This window comes from Haliotis rufescens, unplaced genomic scaffold (genome assembly GCF_023055435.1).
Source record: "Haliotis rufescens isolate VD_foot unplaced genomic scaffold, xgHalRufe1.0.p SCAF_6, whole genome shotgun sequence".
Lineage (NCBI taxonomy): Eukaryota > Metazoa > Mollusca > Gastropoda > Lepetellida > Haliotidae > Haliotis > Haliotis rufescens.
In genome coordinates this window covers 40027580-40040451 of record NW_025964334.1, presented here as the reverse complement: position 1 = coordinate 40040451, position 12872 = coordinate 40027580, and the positions used below count along the sequence as shown (strand labels likewise).

General features: G+C 38.8%; 1 protein-coding gene across 7 annotated transcripts in view; it reads right to left on the bottom strand.

Annotated features, from left to right (window-relative positions):
• The window catches only part of LOC124115555 (sorting nexin lst-4-like), a 65885-nt gene that overhangs the window by 24323 nt on the left and 28690 nt on the right, over window positions 1-12872 (bottom strand). For 6 of the 7 annotated variants that reach the window (XM_048386341.1, XM_048386343.1, XM_048386339.1 and 3 more), the window contains 8 exons: window positions 10786-10872; window positions 10434-10508; window positions 6448-6708; window positions 5439-5551; window positions 5069-5165; window positions 4578-4703; window positions 3551-3665; window positions 848-871 (listed from right to left, as the gene is read on the bottom strand). In XM_048386341.1, the coding sequence (XP_048242298.1) occupies window positions 848-871; window positions 3551-3665; window positions 4578-4703; window positions 5069-5165; window positions 5439-5551; window positions 6448-6708; window positions 10434-10508; window positions 10786-10872 (898 nt within the window). The remainder of the gene's footprint in view (window positions 1-847; window positions 872-3550; window positions 3666-4577; window positions 4704-5068; window positions 5166-5438; window positions 5552-6447; window positions 6709-10433; window positions 10509-10785; window positions 10873-12872) is intronic. The other variant, XM_046476584.2, reaches the window with a different exon arrangement.

The following is a 12872-nucleotide window of genomic DNA, read 5'->3' as shown; positions in this document are numbered from 1 at the left end:
AGGGCGTAGATTCTCAACTCTTCTTACTTTTTGCCGTCTCCGTGGATGACAACGAGCGTGATGACTCACGTTGTTTTCGATCCATGTTTTCCCTCTGCCCTGCACAAAGATAATTACAAAATTCTTCCTTCCCCAAGGGGGCGCAGAATTTGCATCTATTCTCTGCAGTGCAGTTCTGTACTGTGCAGCTGGTACAGGTTGGATGAGGGTCCGAATCTGAAACACGTAATTTACATCGGTTACATGTTTTCATAACTCGATAGGGGCTGCTTTAAGTCCAAATTACGAAAAATTCTAATGCCAAATATATAAAATAATGGTTAGATATGATGTATATAATACCACAGAAGATAATCCAAGCAAAACATTTTGTTAAAAGGGTGAATTTTTAAGGAAAGCTTGGATTACGATGCACAGAAAAAATTTCCAGCTGCCAAGATGGCGCGAAAAAGAGAGAGTGATGAGTTACTGGGCTTGGTCACATGGTTCCGGTGCGCATGCGCAGAGTGAGGGTGCATTTGGGTGAGCTGTTATCTCTGTTCTTTGGGAACAGCACAGGATGTTTCCACTACCTATTCGGAAGAGAGAGAGATAAGCAATAAGTATGAGTCAGGATAAGATAAAATACAGATTATTGTTTTCCATTAACCTTGTTCAAGTTGTTGTGCTAGGATGGCGCTAGATGGAGGATAGACACACATCTTTACAGTTACTCCTCCATTCAACATGACACAACTCCGGTACTACGGAGATGATAACACAAGGTCACTGGGTGTAGGGAGTAAGAATAGTTCAAGGAAAGTAATGTCACATGGGGGTGGTGTCAAACTGGTGGTAAAAATCAAACCTGTAATTGAACTGAAAACTGGAACTGAAAATAATAATATGAAGATACATAACTTTGGAAAGCCCAAGGGCTGATCGAGAGAAGTATGTATTAGGATGAAGTCTCGTATCGATATTAAACAATATATACCAGCAAGACTGAGAATCGTCGTGACCTGGGCCCAGTTGCATCAAACTGTAACATGTTTGATAATGCATGAATGTGTCATTACATCTCCATCAAGTGATATGCCATTAAATTCAGTTGGAACAAGGAGGAAATGACACCATCCATACACAAGGGGCCATCAACTTCATGGATGTTTGGGAGTTCCATTAACCGGTAACATAACCAAACATGTCTGATAATATATCTATAAACATCTGTAGTAAAAAAAAATTATCAGTATGAATTCTTGATTAAAAAATAGAGAGAAAACCGAAAAAAGAGATTAATGTATGACGTAGGCTGGGAAATATTTCTAAAACCCTCATTGATTTATTGTCAATACAATATTGAAGTTGTAAAATATAAACAAAACAATTAGAATTAAGATGTAGAACTGCATCTGTTTTACTATACATATTCCTTCAAATATTTAAATGTGATGTATAATGTCTATTTTATGAATATCAATGTTACAATAAACTTTTAAAATGATATCTGAATCACACATACCGTATTCGACCCATTAAGCGCCCAGGGCGCTTAAAAAAGACAGAAGGGGTGGGCGCTTATTGGGGCCAATTCAGAGTCAAATTGGCGTAAATTCATCAGTAAGCCTTACCGTATTTTCTTAAGAATAGTGCGCACTTTTTTTCCAAAAAACACAGCTGTGTAGAAGGGGGTGCGCATTATACACAAATTAATGAGTTTTGATGTTTTTTCCCCCATGGAAAGGCATTACTGTGAGCACGTAACACCGGAAATACCATGTCAACAAATCCATACTGAAGTTCGCAAATTATTCATGTAATTACACTGTCTGGCTATAAAAAGTGTTCTTTGTATATCTGGACTTTTGTTTGTAACTTATTTCATTAATTTTATTCAAAATTCCTTTTAATATTGTTTTAATTAATTTCGGCAAAATCGTGTGTGAAGCGATCGGAAGATCGCACAACTCACCGTTATTAACAGCAACCACGGTCAGATTACCGCTATTGACGCCTTGAAACAAACTTAAGTTGACAGAGAATGGATACATATATAAAAAATGCCATACTTTGACTCGTTAAAAGTCATATTTGTTATAGTTTGACGATTCTATGTCAACACGTAATTCTCGCGACCACGTGATCACGTGCACGGGAGCATTGACGGTGACTGGTCAGACTGGTTCCATGTAAAAAATAACACCCGGCAATAGCGATCAGCTGCTTCGCTTAGGGTTATTATTATTTTAAATATGTTTAGTAAAAGCTGCATCTAAATCAACAAGATATTGGAATATATTATTCCTGATAAAAAAATAGTTTCAGATACAATTTTTGCCGATCCTTGCATTTAAAATCCTGTAAAGTTATATCATTGGGTGTGTCTTGACCGAATCACGGGTAGATTCCAAGAAAACGTGTGTACAGCTGATTGCTGTGTCCGGCTTAGTTTACGAGAAAATACACAAGGTTATCTTAATCCCTGGATATAAAACAATGCCTAGCTGAACAAAAAATACAATTTTAACGGTAAATCAACATGTCTGGTGATTTTTTTATCTCAAATTTCGAATTTGTACTGACGAAGTTTTTCATCACCCGTTCGTTTGCCGGACTTCGCTGAAGGGGTACGGTGTAATTTTTTTCTGCTCATAATATTCAAAGTCACAAATATCTAAAATAAACAGAATACAGTCATGCCCCGCTTATACGGACTTCAAATATCCGGAAACCTCGGTTCCCGGACAATTTTCATTTAAAACGAAATAATTACTATATAAATTATTGGGGGAGGGGCGCTTATTGGGTCGAATACGGTAATCTATTTAATTGTTTTATCATTACTCAAAGGGGAATAACTCAAAATTGCATCAGGTAAGAGAGAATGTCAGGCAAGGTAGCATCATCAATGGATCATGGTATTTATGATTTCTTGGTGTGTGTTTATATTTACACAGGCTTTTCGTAAAATGTCACAGCTGGATACACATATCATTTAACCTACCGTCCAGCACAAATCACATCACAGCTGGGGCCACATGAAGTCAATAATGTCACCATGTGCACTTACTTATTTCAATAAGGCCTTATTCACATTCATTCAAATTCTAATATGTTTCTTAGGTTACCATGAATTCAAATACAGAGCTTAGATTTCCAATTCATAGTAGTTTCTGATGTGGTAATAGTGGTGTACTTAAGAACAATAGGTTGCTTCATTTTCTTGAGGGATGTCAGTTTGACTATTTGAATATTTCAAGGTATCTGCCTACTATGGCTAAATAACAATAGGTTTATCTTCTGAATGGAACCTTAAAGAATCATTAGGGTTTAATGTAGCAGTTACTTAGTGAGGGTCAGATACAACTTGGTCTTGATTATCGAGGGAATCTGGGATTTAAGCCCATGATCAGCAGTTGGGCATATGACAGACATCACTCTACACAAGCTGTACTATGTAAACTACTGGACAACCAAGCAACTCTCACTGTACACAGATGTTTTTTCATGGAAACCATTCCAGTAGGAGCTGGAGGGGCAGGAGCTATCGGTGTCGGTCGGTACTCACCAGATATTGCCTTGTCTGGGAGAGGAGGGATAGGGATGCAAGGAAACTTTTCTTCCAGTCTTTCGTGCAGCCAGTCAAAATGTTTGTACCTTCGACTGACCTGAATACCATTGAACTGAAAAAAGAAAGGTTTTTTACATGAATTTATTAGAATGAATCAAGGACAAAGCTACAACAAGAAAACAGTGTTCAAATTATCCCCTGCCATGGGGCACATTAGAATTTTGTTTGTTCATATAGTAGTCAACAAAAACTACAAAAACAAGAGTCCTATAAAGCCTTAGAAGAGACAGGCACTAGGTTTGCTTTGTTTACACACAAAAGGCCCATTCTCTGGAAAAAATAATTAATGGCACCAATTCTCGAACTCAGTCTTAACAAGTATCACTTGGATAAGAATGCAAACTTTCATTCATGTAAATTCAGTAGTTTCAGAGAAAACCTGTCCCCAGTGCAGACACTACGCACTTAGTTGAAAAGCATAGATCAAAGGCCATAACTCCGTAAAAAGTTAACGGCACCATATTTCATACTCAGTCTTGACAAGTATCTTTTAGCTAAGTATGCAAACTTTCATTCACGTAACTTAACTAGTTACTGAGAAAATTTGTCCTCACTGCAGACACTATGCACTAAGATGAAAAGTATGGATCCAGGGCAACAACTCGGAAGAATTATTCTCAACGATAATTTGATATGCTAAACCCAATTGTTTTCAATTATGTAGTATCATGAACAAAGTTTTGCTATACATTTAATATCAGACTTCAGTGTAGAATTTCAACTCAAGTAGATAAGAGGGAAGAAATCTTCACACATTACCTCCCTTCACTAAGAAAAGAATGTTGACATGGAGGTCATTTTCAACTGTCTCGTAATAATGGTATCTATACAATATCATAATAATATCAAATCAGCTTAAAACTGAAACAAATGTAATTACAAAGTAACACAAAATTCCTGATAAACGTTAGTTGGTATCTATTCAAGGAAAGAGAATGGACCTGTGTTGGCCTGCACTACTCACTGATGGAGTTATCTGGTATGCAATAAAACTTTTGAGTCCCTTCATTTTACTCTCCTTCTTTGGCGATGCCACCTCACATGTGTACTGGCTCTGTATGGGGGTCCACTCCGGCCCTTCAATTGTTTCCTGGAAATACAAGCAAAGGTTCCAACACCCCACCATCTTTGCTTTGAAGAACTGAATCCTACCCATTTTAGTAAGTTTCCTGTTTATTACAGTGACCCTGTCTGTTTCTGTTAGGCACAGTTACATATATATATATACAAGAGACTTTAAGAAACAAGGATTCCTTAAACATGTTGAACCAGCAATTGTTTAACGAAAATGATTCTACTTATTCTATCTGTTAGGATGATTGTCCATTCTTGTGCTCCACACATCCAGTGTCCTCCACAATACTGACATGAAGTCAAAGAGTAGGAATTAGTGCCTACAAATGATTCCGAAAGTCAAGCATATGGAAGCTACAATTTGTTGCAGTGCTGTCTTACAATCATCCTGATGAGGTCACTCTCAGCTACTCGTGTGTTCCCTGTGTTCTGGCCCATCATGAAGGCCTCGCCACCAGACTTTGCAAAGTGAGACCATCTGCAGAAACAACAGCAGTATCAGAAAGTTGATTACATTTTGCGTTTTATAATAATCTTGCAATAGTTTCACAAAGAGATTAACAAGCAATAATCATAATAAAGGGTTAAATGAAACTAAGCAACTTGTAACTCAACCAACTGACAACTAGACTACCCCACACGTAGTCATCCTGAAGAACACACGGAAACACTGAACTTTCAAACTGAATTCCCCCAGGAAAGATAATCTGCATTTTCTCATAGCTTCAACCATAAATTCTGTTACTCTCACCTATTAAAGCTGCTCTTAATGGTACCATATTTGGACATTTCAGAGGTGGGTGAGTGGGCCTTGTGTTCCCTCTTTGGCACCGACAGACCAAATGATCCTGATCCTTGGAGGTCCTACAACAAAACAGTCATCTGATGTCTGAAGCTGAAGCTTAGGCAAGTCTGTATGATGGTTGTATCCTGACTTTAAACAATCACCAAGAACTGCATAATAGTGTGACAAACAAACCGCACACCCTAGGCAGCAAAAACAGCTTCAATAATCTGCTGTAGATGAGCGTAAGGTGAGCATGGCCAGGAGATTTGATCACCTTCCTCAACTCAGCCTGGGTGATAGAACAATATGCCTGTAAGTGCAAGGGAGGGCATGTCTTACATGTCATCACGCCACTGCTGCATCCATTTGTGCCATATTTGTATGGGTAAAAGGTTTCTGCACACACTTACCATGCATATAGATGTAATAAACACAAACATAATACTTCTCCGGATTCACACTTTACCATGAAGATTGTTTAGCTATACATTAACATAAGATTTTATATATTAATAATTAATTATAATGTGTGTACTTATATTGTGCCAGGGTGCATGCTCAAGGCACTAACATTACCCCGGTCTATGGATCAGTGTGCACTCGCTTATCATTCTCAGCTGCCTGGGGAGTATACAACCCAAGCTGCCAGTGAGGCGTCAGAAGATTAACTGCCACATTACCATCTCATCCTACCAGGTAGCCATTCACTGCTGGGAGAACAGAGGGACATTTCGAACAAAGTCACTTGCATTATAGAGTGTAAAAGAGCATGACAATTTGTAAAATCAGCTTAACTGTTTTCTATGTTTATAACAGTGTTTTAGTTGTCACTGTATGATAGCATAGTATGGGAGGAAAACCCAAAGTGACTTTAAGGAAATCCATGAGTGTGGTGACAAACCACTGGCTGCTGCCTCACCCCCAATTCACACATCCCAACCCCTACCCCAGTAAACATGTGTACTGATGGTACCTGATTTGCCCCTCCAGTGGTGCTATTGCTGGACTGATCATCTTCATCGTCATCCCAGTCTTCGTCCCATTCATCATAGCTCTGCTGCTGCTGCATGGCACCGTGCTGGCCATTCTGGTTGTACGCTCCCCCCCACCCATTGGCAGCTGGGGTTAGGTCTGCTGGACGGGTGGCTGGGACGGCTGTTGGGATGGTAGATGGGATGGTAGCTGGGAAGGGCACTGGTGGGGGTGGGAACTCAGGCTCGGGTATTGACACCACCTGAAACATTAATATTGATCAAGAATATTTGTGCTACCAATCATTCTTAGAGGAAAATTATCAGTCTACCTGAGGGCTTCTTTCCTTGAATTTAGTAGTGGGTCTGTCATGTTTCATGGATTACCCTCCCCTAAATTCTCTCTGCACAATATACATCAAGTCAACACTGATGGCATTTCCATTTACTTGTTTATTGACCTCCTGCATTTCACTGATGTTAGCATGTGTTTACATAGAGTAAGAAAATCCACCCAAGAAGAAAATAAATGGCTCTTGTCTAAACATATTACAACAGTCAATCCCTTTTAGAACTAACAATGCTGATTCCAAGGAACCCTCAACTCATAAACACCACTTGGCATATCCAACGTCGTTAATCACAGGAACCCTCAACTCATAAATCCCACTTGGCATATCCAACGTCGTTAATCACAGGAACCCTCAACTCATAAACACCACTTGGCATATCCAACGTCGTTAATCACAGGAACCCTCAACTCATAAACCCCACTTGGCATATCCAACTTCATTAATCACAGGAACCCTCAACTCATAAACCCCACTTGGCATATCCAACTTCATTAATCACAGGAACCCTCAACTCATAAACACCACTTGGCATATCCAACATCGTTAATCACAGGAACCCTCAACTCATAAACCCCACTTGGCATATCCAACGTCGTTAATCACAGGAACCCTCAACTCATAAACCCCACTTGGCATATCCAACTTCATTAATCACAGGAACCCTCAACTCATAAACCCCACTTGGCATATCCAACTTCATTAATCACAGGAACCCTCAACTCATAAACACCACTTGGCATATCCAACGTCGTTAATCACAGGAACCCTCAACTCATAAACCCCACTTGGCATATCCAACTTCATTAATCACAGGAACCCTCAACTCATAAACCCCACTTGGCATATCCAACTTCATGAATCACAGGAACCCTCAACTCATAAATCCCACTTGGCATATCCAACTTCATTAATCACAGGAACCCTCAACTCATAAACCCCACTTGGCATATCATCTTCATTAATCACAGGAACCCTCAACTCATAAACCCCACTTGGCATATCCAACTTCATGAATCACAGGAACCCTCAACTCATAAACCCCACTTGGCATATCCAACTTCATTAATCACAGGAACCCTCAACTCATAAACCCCACTTGGCATATCCAACTTCATGAATCACAGGCATAGGTACTGAATTGGTCACTCGGAACACCCTGCAACATGACTGCCTCAGGACTTCACTATGTCCACAGTTGACTATTACAGCATTTTAAATGCTTAGATATGTACATTTGTACAGTTTTCTTATTCATCACTTCTTTTCTTTTCTGCAATGATCTTAATAATTAAGGTTCAAACATTATCATATTTAAGCCAAATTCCATGCATTTTCATCCAAATCTGAAATTGTCAACAGGGTTTTGTTTGCAATTTTAAAGTTTCTTGTACCGTATTTTCTTGAGTATAGTGCACACAGCTGTGTAGAGGGGGGTGCGCATTATACACGAAATAATGAATTTTGATGTCCCCCCCCCCCTGGAAAGACATTACCATGAGCACGTAACACCGAAAATACCATGTCAACAATCCATACTGAAGTATGCAAATTAATCATGTAATTACACTGTCTGGCTATAAAAAAGTGTTCTTTGTATATCTGGACTTTTGTTTGTAACTTATTTCATTGATTTTATTCAAAATTCCTATTAAATATTGTTTTAATTAATTTCGGCAAAATCGTGTGTGAAGCGATCGAAAGATCGCACAACTCACCGTGATTAAACAGCAACCGCGGTCAGATTACCGCTATTGACACCTTGAAACACACTTTAGTTGACAGAGAATGGATACATGTATCATAAATGCCATACTTTGACTCGTTAAAAGTCATATTTGTTATAGTTTGACGATTCTATGTCAACATGTAGTTCTCGCGATCACACGATCACGTGCGTGAGTGCCTTGACGGTGACTTGTCAGACTGGTTCCATGTGAAAAATAACAAGCATGAAATACTCACATATATATATATGTATATGTCGGGTGTGTGCAATGCATTAGCTCCTGTGAACTATGTTCACTGGGCCTTTTTGTAAATGGCCTAATTGCAGCACTAAAAAAGGTTATTACTGGTGTTGTTTTTCCATCTGCAGTTTATGATAGAATATTTTACTGAATTTGAAATGAGTAAGGATGAGACATATGGACGAACAACTTCTTTATTACAATTAGGAGCGATGGTTTCGGTGTAGGTTCTAACACCATTATCAAGCAAGTGAAGTACAGAGTATGGTTGACAAGAATATATATTGTTTATACAGTTGAGTAGGTTTAAGATCAGTTACACTGTTTTATTTGTAATGAGTTGTGTTTCTGTATGAAGTTAGTCAGTGAATGCAACAACTGTGTCCATGACACTTTTGGAGGAACATACACTCAAGCAATGCAGAACTTACCGACAAGAAAGGAAATGTATTCAATAGTGTGAGATGAAATTATGTGCCAAGTTTGGTAAAGAAATATAGTATGGTTTTTAAGATCTGCTCCGGAAACGAGGACTACCGCCATTTTCAGTCTAAATCAAAGTCGTTGCCATGGAAACTTGAAAAAATTTTTTTTTTAAATCCCAAACTATCAAAAGGCACCAGTTCACCACTAGACCTATCTATGTGCCAAGTTTGATGAAGGAATATAGTACGGTTTTCAAGATCTGCTCCGGAAACGAGGACTACCGTCATTTTCAGTCTAAATCAAAGTCGTTGCCATGGAAACTCGAAAAATAACTTTTTAAAAAATCCCAAACTATCAAAAGGCACCAGTTCACCACTAGATCTATCTATGTGCCAAGTTTGGTGAAGAAATATGGTACGGTTTTCAAGATCTGCTCCGGAAACGAAATGTGACGGACGGACAGACGGACGGACAGACAGACAGACGGACGGCACCCATTGCTATATCCCCCTTCCACTTCGTTGCGGGGGATAATAACTGGCAATAGCGATCAGCTGCTTCGCTTAGGGTTATTATTATTTTAAATAATAGTAAAAGCTGCAACTAAATTAACAAGATATTTGAATATATTATTCCTGATAAAAACAATAGTTTCAGATACAATTTTTGCTGATCCTTGGATTAAAATCCTGTAAAGTTATATCATTGGGTGTGTCTTGACCGAATCACCGGTAGATTCCAAGAAAACGTGTGTACAGCTGATTGCTGTTTCGGGCTTAGTTTACGAGAAAATACACAAGGTAATCTTAATCCCTGGATGGAAAACAATACCTAGCAGAACAAGAATACAATTTAAACGGTAAATCAACATGTCTGGTGATTTTTTTATCTCAAATTTTGAATTTGTACTGACCAAGTTTCTCATCACCCGTTCGTTTACGGGACTTCGCTGAAGGGGTACGGTGTAATTTTTTTCTGCACTTGATAAGCGAATTTTTTTGTAGGGGGTGCGCATTATACATGGGTGCGCACTATACTCAAGAAAATACGGTATTGAAAACGCTTAAAAGAGTATCGTCTACACAGATGATCAGTAATGCATATAAAGCCACCATGAACATGGTGCAAGGTTAATCTGGTGTAGTGCAGTCACTGGTACAAGCAGTGGCTTACATTACAGCCTCTACTGATCATCACCACACGTTCTTCTATACAAGCAATGCCATGACTACTGTGACTCACCTCCAGGTACGACTCTGGCACAAGACCTTGATCCCCTCTGGAATTCTTGGCCTCCCACCATCCTTCTCCTATGTCCTACAACAACAAAGGTGGTGCTAGATTCTAACACCTATTGCTGAACACCTCAGCAGGGACCCAAGTGCCCCCTTAACTACTCCTCTTACCCAAACAGTCAATGCAGATGCCTCCTGATATTTTGAAAGTGATCAGTATTCCTGTTTACTTAATGGTTAAGAACTCATATGAATAATGGTAATAATTATTCTAAAAACACATAGAGAAATTATTTGCAGTTTACTGTTTAGCGTCTTGCTGCCTGTTTAACTGACTGGTGCTCTGCCCGGACACCTACCTGTCTCAACACATAGATTGTCTCCCCTGCGGCCAGGTTCAGTTCTCCATTCTGTGTGTCCCCATCGAAGTCGTACAGGGCAGTCGCCTGTAAATAGGACCAACATGAAAATTAACTACCCAAATAGACATCACACATCCTCAGTCTTGTCAGTCAACCAAAATAAAATGGTAACAAATGGAGAAAAGATATCTTCAACTGTTTTTGTTTTTTATTTTAAGTGTCAAATTGTTACAAATTTCTAAGAGATTTGAAGTCCTTTGGTATAAATGAAAAATATTAGATGTGAATGTCTCCACCCCCCAGTGGGTCCTAGATGCCATTATTCACAACAGGTAGAACGGAGGGATAAGTCTGCCAGTGTAAGCTGTTGTGCCTGCAGCCCAGAGCTTCCGATTGATGGCAACATATGTGTATATGGGTCAAATAGGGGACCACAAGACTCATTCTGCTCATCAATGAATGGTCATTTGCCTTCCAGTTATCTCAAGCACAGTAAGCACTTAACATACTTATACAAAGAGAAAACATAAAGTTAAATAAATGGTACACCATGTCATACATGAAACATTATAATGGCAATTTAATAAACATAAACATTTCCAATATGAGAGGCATGGATGCCGACATGAGGCAGGTGTGAAATGCTGGATACATCAGGACCAGTGTGTAGTCCTACAGGGGGAAATGTCAGTGCTGTCCTGAGCAAAGTGATGCCAGGCTGGGTGAGCTTACAGACATGGAGTATTCAGGCATTCAGACAGTAAACAGTCTGGCAGTGTGGGGAGATGGAGGATAATTCCATTTATCTTATGAATCACACAGGAAGAGTCCATTCATCAGGCAAGCTGCAAGCACATGAGCAGCAATATAGCACAACTACCGGATTGATTCCAATAAGAACACCATTCATAAATAAACAAACAAAACAAAATTTGAAAAGGTTTCTAACTTTTAAAAATGCTGACTGCCAAACTTACTTTGCATAAAAAATATTTCTGAGCACATTCCAAAATATAATGTTAATGGTGTTAGTGCAGTGGCTGGTATACAGGACTGTGATGTCACTCACTATCCAGGAGCAGTTATACTTTGACATGATGAACACTTCAAAACTGATAACAAGCCAGAAAATTAAAACAACATGGTTTTAATACGACAGTTTTGTGTTTTCCATCTCTTATGATCAGAAGATACATTTAGTCTTTATTTCTAAGCAAAAGACAATTACATTATTTCCAATAAATTTCTAACAGTTCATTTTGATATTGCATAACATTTATTTCACCTGTTCCAACTACCGGTAAACGTGTTAAGAGCATAACTATGGTAAGCATGGTAAGTTTGCTGTCCGATCTGCTTCCTGCCATTTAGTATGATCATGTGCTATCATTCAATCATGTGGTCACCAAATGGCCTAGTTTATGTATTTGTAAGCAGAGAACTAGGGCAATGTTGTGACGCATGGCAATGGGTACTGGGGGTGGCTTAAAAGTGAACAGGCAAGGTCTATAACACTTTATTTCCTTTCACTTGCAATAATAACAATAGCAATAATCACGACAGGTTCCTGTTACAGGTTCCTGTTCATCAACATGTTTAGAGACTATTCTCTGACCTTTCTCCAATGTTCTTATTTCTGCCTATTGGTGTATATCATACATTCATCACCTTTCAAAGCGGCAAAGCTGCACAATATGGAAAATAACAGGCTTAGACCATTGTCAACCATATCAAAGATAAACAATACATTGCACCATTTGACATTGATGTTGCAACTGATTAATTCCACAATTTTATAAAATGTAATTGCCACAAAGGCATGCATGGTAACAGGTTGAGCACGGCCTGGGCAGCAAATGTTTTAAATGAGAGTTTCATTGTTTGTCAATAGAGCAGAATTATCACCTAAGTTTTATAACCATATTTCCACAAACTCCCCATGAAAACACATTACTGTACAATGACATTGATTATGACTATTGCTGATTATGCATGTTTGATTTTCAATTTACCTGTAGTAGTCCCACTGAGGTGTTGAGATGAATTTGAACAATAAAACAACAACAGAAACTAGCACCTTGAGT